The 18,027-nt window shown below is 38.9% G+C and overlaps 1 protein-coding gene across 3 annotated transcripts in view; it reads right to left on the bottom strand.

Annotated features, from left to right (window-relative positions):
- PIP5K1B (phosphatidylinositol-4-phosphate 5-kinase type 1 beta) overlaps window positions 1-18,027 on the bottom strand; it is a 283,518-nt gene that overhangs the window by 116,663 nt on the left and 148,828 nt on the right. For all 3 annotated transcript variants that reach the window (XM_031449831.2, XM_064490259.1, XM_010999784.3), the window contains exon 4: window positions 12,100-12,230. In XM_031449831.2, the coding sequence (XP_031305691.1) occupies window positions 12,100-12,230 (131 nt within the window). The remainder of the gene's footprint in view (window positions 1-12,099; window positions 12,231-18,027) is intronic.

Genomic DNA, 18,027 nt, shown 5'->3' with positions numbered 1-18,027 from the left:
AATAAAAATAATCACAGTGCCTTGGGTTCTGAAGCAGGCTATTTTCAGTGGACTTCGGGTGTTGCCAATTTTTAAATTCCTTCCACTTGCTTTTCTCCTTCCTATCTCATGTAATCAAAGTAACTCATTTCATTAGAGCAGATTACCTTTGACATTCAAGAGTGACACGAAAACACTCATGTTCCACTTATGTGGAATTTTTCTTTAACTGACTTACTTTTATGCAGTAGGGGCTCAAGTTTTTATCAGAGAGGATATAATATTTATTATTATTCTTCTCATTTTTGGTTTCTCTGAGCTTTTGGGGTTGTTTACCTGTCCCTGAAGCCACCATTAATTACAATATTTTTCCTTAGATTCACATCTCCTTGATCACTACTGTGGTTCATTCAGTAATGGTACAAGAAGGATACAGTTAGGCGGAGATAAGACAGGCAGACACACGCACACACATGAGCACACACAGAACATTACTAGTTAAAGAAAGGGAAGATTTATTTCTTTAGGTATTCACTCTGACAGCCAGTGTAAAAAGCCATCAAGTCACTAAAAATGAAAAAAAAAAGAAAAAAAAGGAAAAAGAAAGTGACAAAATGGGAAAATATATACAACTCGTATCACAAAGGACAAATTCCCTGAAGATCAAAAAATTATATGTTAAAAAAAAGCTCAGGTTACGATCAGGCTCTTCACAGAAATGGAAGCATAAATGACTTAAAAATATGAAAAGATGTTCAATCTCATTCATAATAGAATAAATGCAAATTAACTGTCACTGAGAGATCATTTTATCTATCAGATGGGTAAAAATGGAAAACTGATATAGCTCAAGGGAGACTGGCACCCTGAAACATCATTAGTGGGAAAGTAAACTGATACTTTTCCTTAGGCAGACATTTTCACAACTTCTGTCAAAATAACAAATGTACATAACTCTTGATTCAGCAAATACGTGACTATAATTTATGCTACATACAAAGTAGTGTTTGTACAAAATTGCATGTGTGTGCCTAGTTACTCATCACAGTACTATTTGTAAGGATGAAGGATTGGAAGCAACCCAGACATCTCTCAGAAGGGAACTGGTCAAATTATGGTTCAGCCACACAATGGAATACTACGCAGCAATTTAAAAAGTAGGAGGCTTATGTACTGATGTGGTGAGATCTCTGAGACAAATTATAAGTGAAAGAAGCTTGATGCAGAATACTAAGTATAGCATGCCACCACTTACATACAAAAGCAAAAAATATATTTTGGGCATGTATATGCATAAAAAAAATCCTTGAAGGATAGACAGGTCCCTAGTAACAGTGATCACTGGAGTTGGACGCTGGGTAAAAAAGGCACAGGAATGAAAGGGACACTTTTCACAGTATTTCTTTTAACAGTATCATGAGGATTAACCCTTATGTGTATTACCATTCAGAGCATTAAAATTTTTTTTAAGTTAGGGGTAAAAGTCATAACCCCAAAACAAAGCTCTGCACGCTCAAAACCGCAGCAGAAGGGTTGGCTTCTGATTATTAAGCTGCTCCGGTGAATAACAAATACCAACTTGACCTGAATGGTACTCTACTGCAGGGAATGCAGATGAATGGGACTGCTGGCCCCGGCTGGAGTTTGTCAGGAGTAACAAGGCACAAGAGCAGCACCAAACGGCAGGTGCAGCGAGTATCAGCCAGAAGACACCAAGCTGCGTTTTCTGAGGTTGCATACTGGCAGACCCACTGAGTGTGGGTATGAGTGCTGGCCCACAGCCGTCCAGCACAGAGGCTCCCCTGCACATGCATGAAATGCTTAGCCAAGGCAGTAAACACAACTGCAATCAGCATTCGTCTGCTGGCCAGTACAAGAGTTCCATCTAAGACACCAGCGAGCTTTCCTTGTCTGAGCCTGGAGGTGGCCATCAGGAGGCTGCCCAGCACCTAGACTTACTCAGCAAACATGCAGTCTGCTGAAGAGCAGACTTGTCACAATTGAAGATTTATATTATGTTTCTTCAATGCATTTATGTAATGTTTGGGGGGGGGGACCCCACTTTTCCATGTTGGCATAAAATTGAAGCTTTAGAAATGTCAACTGTGAGGTGGACAGTGAGCAGTGGCACAAGATATTTGGATCCCATGAGCTGTTACTGTTTCAACAATAAAAATCTGGAGGCCAACATGGGATTTCCAACTGTATTTTGCCGAGTAAGAACCTCAACAAGTAAGCAAACACACAGGACTATCTATCAAGTTATAAGAACAAGGTTCGTTACCTCCACAAAAGAGGGAAGAAACTTCAAACCAGAAACAGTCTTTTCTCTTGTCCTTTTCTCCCTTATTTCACCAACAAGCAGTTAAAATCTGATAAGGGTTCAGCTCTGGCATTCTGGTATTCACTCTTCTGAGGAGGGTCCAAATTTTGAAAGCCAAAACTTGTGCTTAAGTACAAAAGTACATTATTCCTTACTGGCAAGAAATGTTTAAGACTATACAATGTTGAAGTTTGAGGAAGCATTAGCCACCATCTGGAATTTCCCACTCAGCAGATAAGGAAATCAAAGTCCAGGGAGGGAAACTAATGGCCTAAGCTGATCACGAACAAACAAGAGGGGATTAGATCCATACCAGAGTAGTGGAAAAGTCACAAGCAGTCAGGTTTGCCTTAACTTCAACCTTACGTTCCTCAGTTAGTCTTCCTTTTCAGGCTCCAGCTACGACTTCAGGGTACAATCTGCCCAAATACCCCAATTATGTCCCCTGAGGTCCTCATGCTACAAGGTCAGGCAGGCTGAATTTGGTCAGCCACCTACGGATTCTCACCTGTGTGTACTGTGAACACTCAGCTTTGTGTATGTGGTTTTAGAGCCTACAAACTGAGTGCTATTTTTGGTGGCACTGAGTGGATCTGGTGCTAAGCAATAGGGTGAAACTGATTTAGCATCTCCAGGACACTTAAGCGGTACAGTTTCAGACCTGACTCAAAGGTCTTATGTTTTAAAGGCAGCATCCGAAATACAGTGAGCTTCCTTGATTTCAAACTATAACCAACAGTTAGTGGGTTTGGGGCTTCTTGGCAAAACGAGTGGGACAGCAACTCCTAGGTGACAGATTTATTACAAGGAGCCGGCTCATGCAATCATCAAGACTGAGAGGCTGAGTAAAGCTGGTGGTGTAATTCCAGTCCAAACCCAAAGCACCAGGGGAGTCAATGGTATTAAATGGTCTAATTCTGAAGGTCCAAGAACCAGGAATGCTGTTGTCTGAGGGCAGGGGTAGGTGGATGTCCCAGCTCACACAGAAAGTGAATGCTACATTCTGCCACCTTTCTGTTCTATTTAGTCCCTCAAAGGATTGGATGATGTCCACCCACACTGGTGAGGTGATGTTCTTCACTCAGTCTCTATTCAAATGCTAATTTCCTCTAGAAACACCCTCACAGATACACCCAGAAATAATGTCTTACCAGTTACCTGCGCATCCCTTAGCCAGTCAAGGGATTGACACAATTGACACATAAAATTAACCATCACGACAAACATGATCACACCGCCCATGAGGCAGGATAAGTGAAGGGTGCTTTGTCTTAATGCACAGATGGTAATACTAAGACAAAGAAAACTTAAATGCAGTACAGTTGGACAAGTGACGCTATAGTCCAGTAACAAACTAGTGGTGGCACTCGGTCTTCAAAGTGGAGCTCTGTAAGTCAGGGAGAGTAAAAGCAGCTTTACACGTTATTAATTGCCTCTGCCAATTCGGGCAGGGTGGAGATTGCCCAGTTTTCACAAGTGACTCTTTAACCCATGAAATACAAATTGGTCCTTTCTCCTGCCAAATTAGACAGTGCTCTTGAATCGAAAAACAAATAATAAAATAAAAGACCCACTCCTTGCTGGTGCCAGTCTCCCTCTGCTGAGCATGTCTGTGATGGGTACACCTGAGCTACCTTGTGCAACAGGAGGATGTACCATCTTCTGAGGTCAACCACCTGACAGCCTTCAAAAGTCAGTAGCTAAAGACAACTTAAATTCTAAAACCACAGAAGACATACTATACATAGAAAACCCTAAAAGCTCCACACAAAAACTACTAGAGCTGATAAAAGAATTTGGCAAGGCAGAAGGATATAAGATTAACATACAGAAATCAGTTGCATTTCTTTACACTAATAATGAAATATCAGAAAAAGGAAGTAAAGAAACAATCCCTTTTAAAAATCACATCCATAGATGGACCTAGAGATCGTCATTCTCAGTGAAATACGCCAGAAAGAGAAAGAAAAATACCATATATCGCTAATATGTGGAATAAAAAAAAAAAGGGCACTATGAACTCATCCACAAAACAGAAACAGACTCGCAGACTTAGTAAACAATCTTATGGTTACGGAGGAAAAGGGTGGGAGGGGATAAATTTGGGAGTTTGAGATTTGTAAACATTAGCCACTATATATAAAAGTAGATTTTTAAAAAAGTTTCTTTTGTATAGCACAGGAAACTATGTTCAATATCTTGTAATAACTTTTAATGGAAAAAATATGAAAACAAGTATATGTACATATATGCATGACTGGGACATTGTGCTGTACACCAGACACTGACACATTGTAATGACTGTACCTTCAATAAATAAAAATCACATCCAAAACAATAAAATACTTACCAATAAATTTGACCAAGGAGGTGAAAGACTTATACATGGAGAACTACAAAACATTGATTAAGGAAATTAAAGATGACTTAAAGAAATGGAAAGATATCCCATGCTCTTGGATTGGAAGAATCAATATTGTTAAAATGGCCATACTGCTCAAGGCAATCTACAGATTTAATGCAATCCCTAACAAATTACCTAAGACATTTTTCCCAGAATTAGAACAAATAATCCTAAAATTTATATGGAATCAGAAAAAACCCAGAACTGCCAAAGCAATACTGAAGAAAAAGAACAAAGCTGGAGGAATAACCCTCTCAGAATCCAGACAATACTACAGAGCTACAGTAATCAAAACAGCAGGGCACAAAAATAGACACATGGATCAAAGGAACAGAACAGAGAGCCCAGAAATAAATCCACAGACCTACATTTAATTAATCTTAGGCAAAGGAGGCAAGAACATACAATGGAGAAAAGACAGTCTCTTCAACAAACAGTGTTGGGAAAACTGGACAGCTGCATGTAAATCAGTGAAGTTAGAACACTCCCTCACACCACACACAAAAATAAACTCAAAATGGCTTAAAGACTCAAACGTAAGACAAGACACAAAAAAACCTCCTAGAAGAAAACATAGGCAAAACATTCTCTGACATAAATCTTAGCAATGTTCTCCTAGGGCAGTCTACCCAGGCAATAGAAATAAAAGCAAAAATAAACACATGGGACTTAAACTTACAAGCTTTTGCACAGCAAAAGAAGCCATAAGCAACAAAACAACAACCTACAGAATGGGAGAAAATATTTGCAAATGATGTGACTGACAAAGGTTTAATTTCCAGAATATATAAACAGTTCACAGAACTTAATAACAAAAAACAAACAACCCAATCCAAAAGTGCACAGAAGACCTAAACAAGCAATTCTCCAATGAAGACATACAAATGGCCAATAGGCACATGAAAAAATGCTCAATACCACTAATTATCAGAGAAATTCAAATCATAACTATAAGGAGGTATCACCTCACACCAGTCAGTATGGCCATCATTCAAAAGTCCACAAACGATAAATGCTGGAGAGGCTGTGGAAAAAACGGAACCTTCCTTACACTCCGGGTGGGAATGCAGTTTGGTGCAGCCATTATGGAAAACAGTATGGAGAGTCTTCAAAAAACTAAAAATAGATTTCACATATGATCCAGCAGTTCCACTTCTGGGCATATATCTGGAGGGAACTCTAATTCAAAAAGATACATGTACCCCAATGTTCATAGTAGCACTATGTACAATAGTCAAGACATGTAAGCAACCTAAATGTCCATCAACAGAGGACTGGACAAAGAAGTTGTGTATTTATACAATGAAATACTACTCAGCCATAAAAAAGAATAAAATAATAACATGTACAGCAACATGGATGGAACTAGAGATCGTCATTCTAAGTAAAGTAAGCCAGAAAGAGAAAGAAAAATATCATATGATATTACTCATATGTGGAATCTTAAAAAAAAATTTTAAAAAGAGGACACTATGAACTCATCTACAAAACAGACTCGCAGACATAGTAAATAATCTTATGGTTACTGGGGGAAAGGGGGTGGGGAGGGATAAATTTGGGAGTTTGAGATTTACAAATGATAACCACTAAAAAAAATTCTAAAACCAAAGAATGCATTCTGGAGTGTCATTTAGTGGGGACATGTGATACCATTGTTCATCATCGAAATGTCACACTTCTCAAGTAGTTATTACCACACTAGGAAAGTATGTTTTCAAGGCAACTTCAAATATGTTAAAATGTTATATAATAGTCAGTGCATGCAATAAATCTTTTATTTTTGAACTAAAGCAGTATCAAATTTTCATTGATAGGAAATCATTTTTCCCATCTCTACTACATAAATGTTGAACAAATATTTAAAGAGTTTTGACCTGAAGGGACATAGTGTTATTGGCTTATCCAGTGATAGTCACACCTTTCATTTAATCCTGTGAAGGATATTCTGGCAGTTTCGTGTTCTATCCACATCTCTACAAATCCTGGTGTAGGATGTCTGTGTAGATAAGGGGTTGGCAATCTTTTTTAGAGTCTTCATTGTTGCAACTACTCAGTTCTGCTGTTGTAGTGGAAACAGAGCCACAGATAACATGTAAGTGAATGGATGTGGCTGTGTTGTAATTAAACTTTATTTACAAAAGGAGGCAGGGAGCCAGATTTTCCCCATGAGCCGGAGAGTTTTGACTCTTGGCACAGACAGCTTCTTGGATGAGTTTATGTCACCGTTACATGAAATGCAGGTGGTTGGCTAGTCTGTCAAAATCATAACATCTGGCACTGATATCTGGCAACACTTAATATGAACCTTTTACTTATACGTTTACTTGTCATTTAGAGCAACGTTTTACCCTTACAGAAGCTCTGTGGAATTCTCTCCTCTCATTAAGGGTACTCCTGGTGATTCAGATAAACCCCAAAGAGCACATCCATCAAACCTAAGGGCAGCCTGCGTTCTGATCCTCACATCAAGCTAAACTCCATTTCAAAAATGAGGAGATGAAAATACAGGAGACTTTTATAAATTTTTAGGTTAGATTATTATTCTTGAATATGGAAAAGACATATAAACGTTTATTGCCAGCTTTCAAATCATATTTCCCACCCCAGAGAAGGCAGTGATGGTATTTTCTAGAGAGGAGCAGAGGGATGGATTCAAGCTGGCTGTCAAAGGGCCAGCCAGGCATATTTAATTTCATAATTCTAAGGTAAAAGCTAGATGCTTTTTGACTCAAAAAAGCAGAACCAAAAAAACACTTCCTATGCTTTAACCTCATAGTATAGAGAAAAACAAAACTTTGGAGCCGGCCATCCCGGAGTTCACATCCTGGCTTTACTGTTATTGGCTGTATCACTTTGGGTTAAGCCACTTGCTTTCTGAGGACTTTGGTGAAGATGAAAGGTAATAGTAATAATTTAATACTGTATATCATATAAATATTATATTAATAAAATTATGCTTGGCTTATAGTTAGTATTACAAACTCCACCTTCTGTTGCCACCTCAGGTTCGTGTTTACATGGCAGATATATCATAAAACATCCTCTTTCTTCCTAATCCCATTTACACATTAAGAGTTTTCTACAACCTTGAGTTTGTTAATGCAGCACAGAATTTGGGGTCAAAAAATTAAGATACGGTCATGGTTCTCTTACTCATGTACTTTGTGATTTTGGAAGATCATGGAACCAGATAGTTGAAAGGGATTGTATCTCATCCTTCAAATCTGAAACAGGTCCAGAGCTTTCTCCATCTACAAAATGAAATAATCTATAGTGCAAACACAATTATCTAAAAATAACTTTGAGCCCCTTTAAAATAAAGAAAGAAAGAACACAATGTGCTTTGTTGCTAAGGGAACAGATTCTGGAGGTTCACAGCAATACTGAATTAAAACATCTCAAGGCACCCTAAGCAATTATGACCAGATAAACACATTGAATTTTAGAGCCACCAGACTTGAGAACGTTTCAACTGCTTGCAACAAGGGCCAGTCCTGCCCACCTTCCTCACCCCCTCACCCTCAGGCAGGTGGAGAAATTTGGGGGAGTAGTTAGGGGGTATTATTTGGCTGCATTACTGAGTTATAACTGACATACAGTAAAGTGTACAATTTGTTAATCTTCATATATGGATATATCCCTGAAACCACCACCATAATCAAGATACTGAATTTATCTATCACTTGGTAGGGGTATTTTGATTGCTAGTAACAAGGAGATATTACTGGCATGGCACAGGCTGGGAATGATGAGTGTGCAATCTTGCACAGAGAATTATCTCATCCAAAAAAAAGCCAGTAGCACCTCCAGTGAGACACACTGGGCCTAATCCCTTTGCTAAACCAATGAAGAAACTGAGCCCACGTGAGGAAACTGAGGCAAGACTCATATAAGTTTCTTCTGTTTTCATGAAAATGCACCCAGAGCACATATGTTCTTAAACAAACAATAAAGTATTTGCTGAAAGAAAATCTTGTCTGAATCAAATGTTTAATGTCATACTGACATTTAAAAGCTACACACACTTTAAAATGATGTATTTTAAATGTGACAGTTGCCTCCTCTACCTAGGTACCACTCTCCCCAGTGACATGTGTGCCATTCAGCTCCTGTTGCTGCTATCTTGGAACACAGAGTTAAGGTCAAAGATACAAAATCCAGGTACAACTTTGGTCTTCTACTCCTGAAGAAAAAAGTGAAAAAATATCTTATTTGGCCTTAATCATAAAGATGCAGTACGCTTATAATAAATCACTCATGAACAAAAGGAATCAAGACAGTCAAAAAGTGCCTAACTGTGCCTATGAAGACCTTATTTATGTGCTCCTTCTTATAAAGTATCTCATACAGTGTCATGTATAATACAGCTGCTAAACAGATGTAATTTTGATATATAGGATATTAATTAAAAATTGCTTGGGGTTTTATTAGCTCCAAGGCTCATGAAGCAACTCCAAGAACCAAATCTGGTATCTACTAGAACAATTATCATTCTAAAAAGGGAAGCAATATGCTAGATCAGTGTGTCTCAAACTCTTATGTGCTTAGAATCACCTGGAGGAATTGTTTAAACAGATTCCTGAGTCTCAGCCCCAGAGTTTCTGACTTTGTTGATCTGGGGTGGAGCCCAAGAATCTGCATTTCTAGCAGGTTCCAGATGATGCTGATGCTGCATGTCTGGGGACCAGATGCTCCGGCCACGCTTTCCCCCAGTGCCCTTCAATGGTTGGCTCTGTTGACTGGACACTGCAAGTAGAAGAGATCAGCAAGGATGGAGCACCCTGCCTGTCTCTGCACATCCATCTTTAGCTGTAACTGCTCCAGCCCCTGAACTCACTGCCAGCCGCCCTTCCACAAAAGGCCTCCACTCCTCCTGCTCTTTGTAGTTGAAGGAAAACATAAGGTTGAAGTGTTTGGGTAGAGGCCCTAAAATACCACGAGGATGAGAATTATCTGGAAACACATTTACAGGAATTTGAACCAAACAGAACAGACCAGAAGATTTAACTCATGACCTCCTGACTTTAAAGAGAAAAAAATGGTAATACATACTTTTTTTGAATGATAAACTGTTAAAAACAAATGCAACAGACAATTTCCGGCTATAGAAAGAAGAGCAGTAACATGAGCAAACAGAATTATATCTTAGGCCTTGGGGCTGTCCATTTTCTGCATGGAAATTAGTTCTCGTGGCTGCTAGGGAAACCTTGAGAAGCAAACTTCAAAACTTCCACAGACCAACTCTGTTCTTCATTCAAGAGCGTTTAAAGCAAAATGAGGCTGTCCAGGTTCATAGCTGACTTTCTTTTATTTATAGGCTCTCCTGTGACTACATAAAGGTTTTATTTCTAGGCAGTTTTGACACCTGGGCATAGAAATAAATGTTTAAGTACCATTTTCCTGAAGATTTAAAAAAAAATTAGGCAATGAGGAATCTCCATACTGTTTTCCACAGTGGCTGCACCAAACTGCATTCCCACCAGCAGTGTAGGAGGGTTCCCCTTTCTCCACAGCCTCTCCAGCATTTGTCATTTGTGGACTTTTGAATGATGGCCATTCTGACTGGTGTGAGGTGACACCTCATCGTAGTTTTGATTTGATTTCTCTGATAATTAGTGATACTGAGCATTTTTCATGTGCCTATTGATCATTTGGAGATTCCTCAAAAGACTAGGAATAGACTTACTGTATGACCCAGTAATCCCGCTCCTGGGCATATATCCAGAAGGAACAACTATTTCAAAAAGACACCTGCACCCCAATGTTCATAGCAGCACTATTTACAATAGCCAAGACATGGAAACAGCTTAAATGTCCATCAACAGATGACTGGATAAAGATGTGGTTTATTTATACAATGGAATACTATTCAGCCATAAAAAACAACATAATGCCATTTGCAGCAACATGGATGTCCCTGGGGAATGTACTTCTAAGTGAAGCCAGAAAAATACCGTATGAGATAGCTCATATGTGGAATCTAAAAAAAAAAAAAAAAAAACCATAAATACAAAACAGAAACAGACTCACAGACATAGAATACAAACTTGTGGTTGCCAAGGGGGCAGGGGGTGGGAAGGGACAGACTGGGATTTCAAAATTTGTAGATACTGACAGGCATGTGCAGAACAGATAAACAAGATTATACTGCATAGCACAGGGAAATATATGTAAGATCTTGTGGTAGCTCACAGCAAAAACAAAATGTGACCGTGAATATATGTATGTTCATGTATAACTGAAAAATTGTGCCCTACACTGGAATTTGACACGACATTGTAAAATGACTATAACTCCATAAAAAAAGTTTAAAAAAAAAAGGCTATGAGAACACTGAGAAGAAAACTGTTGGCCCAGCCATTCTCACTCAAGCCTAGTAATAACTGATGATAAAATTGGCTTATTTTGGAAACATTTATTTTAAAATATAAATATGTCTAAGTCAATCCTCATAGCCCCAAAGACAATTACCCTCAAGCCTCCAAATCTTTATTTTTATGTTTCTTTGAAAAATCCTATCAGTAGTAGTGACATTTCCAATTTAGTAACGAGTATTTCTCTTCCTATACTAAGCTAGTATTAGAGTTTTAAATTTTTTATTATTTATTTTGGTAAAGTATATACATAATAAAAAGCTTATCACCTTAACCACTTTTATATATATATTTTAATTAAAAAAATTTTAACACCTTTATTATGGTGTGATTCCTGTACCACCTTAACCATTTTTAAGTGTACACTTCTGTGGCATTACATATCCTCACGTTGTTGTGCAACCATCACCACTATCCATCTCAGATTTATTTGTTGAATTGATTTTTTTTCCCCCAAATATGACAAAGTCAGGGGTGACACATATGGGTTACTTGGGTGTTTTTGCAAATATGGTGTCAAGATAGAGAGATTCTTATAAGTTCTCTGGAGGAAAGTTAAAAAAGGAGATGCATGAGTGTACTCAGATACAAGGCCCAAATGTGAGCCCACCCCGCCCATCTTGTAAATCAGGGCTAGCAAAACTTGGCACCTGCCACTGCTTCCTGGGTGCTCTCTTTGTCTAAAGCTATGCAGTCATTACTCCGCCACGTCTGTACTCCTTCCCACTGAATCTCCAGAGGGTTTTCCAGTCATTATCAAAATTAATTACAACTGGCCCACAGGATGAACCCTATTTACCATCTCTATATAAAAAATGCAAGCCACCTGATGCAACAGAAAGTAAGAGTCATGTGGATTGTTTTTGGGTCTGCCAGAGGTCCAACATGGACATCAGTACATGACGCACACATACGTGGGTGGAAAAGTCTTGTATCAGTAGAGAAGCCTTCAATGCGGGGATGCCATGAAGAGGAAGGTTCCTCAGCATGGAAATCATCACAAATCACGGTGTTCTTACCTGGGTAGGAACACACTTTCCACCACATAAAAGTCTTGCATGAGAACATCTCGATCCGGCTTGGAAGTGAGATTACCCACTGTGTATCCTATTCCCAGCTGAATAGCACCTTTGATGGCAGATGACGCAGTCTGTGGGGAAAAGAAGGATTTCAGTGTTAGCCTCAATAGTCTGGGGCCTTGTTCAATGTCACAAGCAGTAGAAACAAAAGAGTGAGGTCAGATTTCCTTTCTTGTTCCTAAGCAACAAGGAAGCCAGCTTTGGAAAGATGAGTAGTTGCTTCTTTTGATGGAGAGCCCATTTCAAACACTAAAGATCCTTCTTGCCATGAAATCATTTTGATGGTAATCTTTCCTAGAAATGTTTCTAAAGTCAAATTACAGTCCCAAATCCTAAATTCCTATTAAGAACTTAGGAACTCAGTAGAACACTTTTAACACAGAGCATTATACTTTCTACCAAGAGATAATTGGTACTTTGAAAAATCAGAACACACCTATGGATCCAGAAGAGTATTTTTGTCTTTATAAGAAATGAGAGAGAAAAACATAATTTGAGCTCTAGAATATACAACATTTAATTTGAAAATTGCTGACCAGTCTTGTCATAGAGCCATAATCAAGTTTTCCTACACTGTAATAAAACACGCAGCACTGGAACACCAATATTTCCAATATACTGCTTTTCTAACATTATTCCATAATTAACATAATGTTAACTTGGGGAAATAACATGCATGTGTGTGCATGTACATACATATGTGTATACGTGTATATAAATAATTTAAACCAAAGTAATAGGAGAAACAGCAGAATAACTCAGTTTAGGACAATTAGAATGCATTCTCCTTAATGGTGAAAAATGTGGTATATTTTGACTCCTTGCAGGATCTAATGAAGTACGATGTGCATTGTGAGAGCTAAATAAATACTTAAATCAGTGGTTCTCAACCAGGGACATTTGACACTGTCTGAAGACATTTTTTTGACTATTGTAAGTGGTGGTGGTGGTGTTACTACTGGCATCTAGTGCGTTAAGGCTAGGGATACTGCTCAGCATTCTACAGTGCACAAGACAGCTTCTCATAATGAAGAATTATCGAGCCCAAAATATCAACAGTGCTGAGGCTGAGAAACCATGGCTTAAATGAATGTATTATCATCTGTTTTATAGGAAAAATATTTTCTTTTTGAGTCAACATTTTCACTTAGCAAATCCAAGACCCATCTCCACCTTCCCATGTTTTATTCTTTTTTAATTTCTTCAAGTTTTTAACATCAAAAAACATTTCTCTTTGAAAAAAATGTATCCTCTTGATTTCTAGGCGAGAACATGGTCCTGGGACCACTTGTAGAGTTTCTGATGGTCTCTCTCCTTTCTTTTCTTCACTAACTTCTCATACTTTATTTGCTTTTATTGCAATGTCCCTAAAAGTTTCATCCTGGAGCCTCAGATTTCCTTAATTATGCAGATAATCAATCCATTCTTTTTCTGGGGGGAGGAGGTAATTGGGTTTATTTATTTTTCATTGGAAGTCCTGGGGATTGAACCCAGGACCTTGTGCATGCTAAGCACACACTCTACCACTGAGCTATGCCCTCCCCCTCAATCCATTCTTAACGGCTTCCAGTACTGGCTCTCTCCATATGACTCTCAGACCTTTTAAATTTATTTGGATGCTGTTTTATCATCACAAACATAGTACATACAGCATCAAACTAATATCTTTCAACCAAACCACTCCACCCCTGAGACTGGTTTCCTCTCCTAAGTCTCCGTAATCCTGTCAATCCACGGCTGAACCCCAAACAAATCACATCTTGTACAGGGCTGACTCCACTTGAAATGGCCACGATCACTCAGTACTGCTCAGTCATCTCCACTATACAACCAGGAACAATCACTTTCCCATGGGGTCATCACTTAATCGTTTTGCTTACCTCACTGAGACTATTAGATTACCCTCAGTGCGAGGACAAGTATCTACCTTAGTCCTACAGAGGTAGAGATATGTCTGGATGTTTTTCTTTTTTTCACATGCCTTTTTACTTATGATCCCAGAGCAGCAAGATGGCAAAGGGCCGAGAGTCAAGCCCATACAGCACAACTTGTATTTAAGAAACAAAATGTTGCTATTTTAATACTCCAGCTCTGAGCTCTGCAATGCCACTCACTGGCACCAGCGACCTTTTGTACCAATAGCTTTGACTTCAGAAGGCTGAAATGAATTTTTCTCATTTTAACCTCACATAAAAATTCAAAAGGTTTCTCTTCTTCTATCCATCACTCTGAGCAGTACAGGACAAGATGTGATATCAGTACTTTCCAGAGAACCCAACACCCTGAAACGTTCTGTTCCAGACCTATCAACAGACTCACATGCTCTCAAAGTGCTTTTTATCCCTCGCACCCCACCCTTGACTCTGCTTTCCAGAACTACCTGTATGTCTGCTTAATTTAGTCATCTGCTGGAATACCTGTCAGACAGACAGAGTACCCAATTCTTTGTTGACCCCTCCCTCCCCTCACCCCAGCAATAGAAGGTGGTCAAAGTTGCAGGAGTCTATATCTGATGTTTTCAAACTTTAGAAAGTATAAAAATCACTAGGACACTTGCTAAAACAGACTGAAAGCAAAACTTCAGAGACAGTAAGATCAGTGGTTGCCACGGGCAGAGGGAAGGGAGGTGGTGCACAGAGTATTTTCAGGGCAGGGTAAATATGCTGTATGATACTATTATGATGGATACACATAAATATGCATTTGTCTAAACCCACAGAATGTACAACACCAAGTGTGAACTGGAATGTAAACTATGGAATTCGGGTTATAGTGATGTGTGCACATAGGTTTAATCAGCTGTAACAAATGAACCATTCTGGTGGAAGATGCTGATAACGGGGGAGGCAGTGCATATGTGGGCACAGAGGGTGTATGGGAACTCTCTGTACCTTCCTCTCAACTCTTCTGTTAACCTACAACTACTCTAAAAACCAGGCCTTAAAAAAAGTCAATGGGTATGGAAAAACAAAAACAAAAGCGACTTAGGGGTTGCATCTCCAGAATTTCTGATTCAGAAAGTATGCATTGAGGCTCAAGAAACCGCTCTTGCTCTAAGGAGCACTGAAAAGAAATCTTTCTCCTATTGTATAAGATTCAATTTTGAGCTCCTGAAGCAATAAGACTTTGGAAAGCACTCTACTGACATCTGTTTAGTTAAACCAAAAAAACAGATGTATAATACTATTATTTTCTTTTTAGGCTCCTTAATATTCAAGTGCTCTAAAGAGAAAAATAATAGAACTCATAATAGTTAATTTTTTTAATCAACTATTCATGCCAGGTACTTGATATATGGATAACAATACTTACAATCACATCTATCATAATCATAGCACATACTCAGAGTGTTTACTAAAAGGCAAGCACTATTCTAAGTGCATTTGGTTATATTAACTCTTTTATCCTTGCAACGACCCTATGAGGTAGATACTATTATCATCCCCACTTTACTGACTCAGGAAGGTTTAATTGCTTACACTAGGTCACACAGCTAGTGAAGAGGTGGAACTGGGGTTCACAGCTGGGGAGTCTGACTCCAGAGTCCAAGTTATGAACAAGCACAGAGCTGCCTCTAATGTCAGAGTCTTTGACCTCATTAAGCTCTTTTAAGCACACTGCAAAAGTAGCGATAGTCACACCCATTTTACAGGTGGGGATTTGAGGCTAAGCAAGGTTAAGTGACTTGGCCCACGCACATTGTTAGCGTGTGGTAGAGGCTGGCTGCAAAGCCCATGCTGCTTCCTGGTCTCTCTCTCTCTCTCTCTTTTTTTTTTTTTTTCAAAGAATCAGAGTCGGAAACACTCTTTTAAGCCTGGCTGTTTGACCTCAGCAAAGGAAGCAGCTCTGAGGGAGTTAGCCCTTTTGATGAGATAGGGATAAAATATTTTATTTGCTTCTGATCATACCCAACCATGGGTAAGCCTACGAAAAACTTGTAAACCAGTTGGTAAACCAGTATGAACACTATTGTTAATGTCACTACTAATAACATGGGGAGAAATCAACAAAAGGAGATATTCTGCTGCTACGGGAGGGCTGTCACCTCAAGGTTTCCTCCTCCCCATCTCTGTAAAGCTAAATGCTTTAGCACTGATGCATTTGGGTATAATTAAAAAGCATCTTGTCTGCTTCATGGAAATATCTGATGGTATTCACTGTGGCACGTGGTTTCTCAAGTCACTAGCAGTGAAGTCCCCATCACTTGACTTTTTCCCATTGGACATTAGGCACGGTGGCCAAGATGGGAGAAACTAGTATTTTCTGACACTGTCACTCTCGAACACGACGTGCTTTAAAATTGCGAAAACACTTTGAAATGCCACCTGGAGAGTCTGATTAGCAGACCAGTAAATCATGATAACAAAGAACCTGCTGTGTGTAGTGCTCGTGTCTGTTCTTCTAGAACCAGCAGTTCTTTCCCTGCAAACTCTGAGCCACCGGCCCTCTCCTTCTTCCTTGGGGATGCTTACCAACAGACCAGTGAGTCTGTAATGAACTGGCAGCTTTGCAGACACACCCTTGGTTCCTCTGATTTTCTTGGCATGGCTTTGCATATTCTCTAAATGTGCTGAGATGCAATCATTTCCCCTCTGAACTCCAAGGGGGACCTTTGCTTTAAAACATATAGGTTTAGGTTTCAGAATACAGCCAGAGTCTATTTTTAATTCAGGACTTTTCAAGGGCTAAGTGGAGGCAGTATATTGTCTGGATGCTAGGAAAACCTCTAAAGCATTTGATACTTGGAGAAGGAACTGTACAACATCACAAAAGCAAACCACAACATTTACTTTCGTAGCTCCTCTTTACTAACTTAAATTTGTTCAGGGGTGACGGTAATACTAAGAGGAAAACTGTCAGTTTACATTTGTATAATATGTTATGGTTTTTCAAAATACTACCTTTTTAACTGAAGTGTAGTCAATTTAAAATGTGTTAGTTTCTGGTGGACAGCATCGTACTTATTTATACATATATATTCTTTTTCATTATAGGCCATTACAAAGTATTGAATATAGTTCCCTGTGCTCTACAGTAGGACCTTGTTTATTTACTTTATATATAGTAGTTACTATCTGCAAATCCTGAACTCCCAGTAATCCCTCCACTACCCACCTCTCCCTCCTGGTAACCGTAAGTTTGTTTTCTATGTCTGTAAGTCTGTCATCTATCTCTATTTTGTAAATAAGTTCATCTGTGTCCTTTTTTTTTTTTTTTTAAGATTCCACACATAAGTGATATCATGTGTTATTTTTCCTTTCTCTTTCTTACTTCACTTAATATGATGATTTCCAGGTCTATCCATGTTGCTGCAAATGGCATTATTTCATTCTTTTTTAAGGCTGAGTAGTAAAATACTACCTTTTAATGACTGCGTTGGATCATCACAACTGCTCTGTAGGTAGGCAGGGCTTTTAATGCCCATTTTATAAAGAAACTGTGGCTCTGGGAGACTAACTTGATCTAAATCCCTTAGCTAGTGTGCGGTAGAGCCAGGAGTGATGCTCTGGTCCAGAAGGCGCCAGTTCAGCACTCTACCAGGGCCCACTGTTAAACCTGCCTGAATTTTCTCTGCTGGAGATGGATCTGACAGAAGCCAAGAAGTACTGGAACCATGAGATAATAATGAGGATACTATCAATAAGATTCAGTGTCTACATAAATCCGCTATTATGGGAGCAATGACCCTGACAACAGCAAGATTTTAATGATCTTACATTGGTTACAGGAAACTGCTTTCTACAGCACATTGTCTATGAAATTAGATCGCTTAATATATAATCTGATATCACTGGCTTTAAAATGCAGTATTAAAACATTTGAAGTCAATAACATTTTCCCCCCTAAGGTGATCTGATGACCTAAATG

This window comes from Camelus dromedarius, chromosome 10 (genome assembly GCF_036321535.1).
Source record: "Camelus dromedarius isolate mCamDro1 chromosome 10, mCamDro1.pat, whole genome shotgun sequence".
Classification (NCBI taxonomy): Eukaryota; Metazoa; Chordata; class Mammalia; order Artiodactyla; family Camelidae; genus Camelus; species Camelus dromedarius.
Note: the sequence above shows the minus strand (reverse complement) of the source record. Positions and strands in the feature narration are given on the sequence as shown.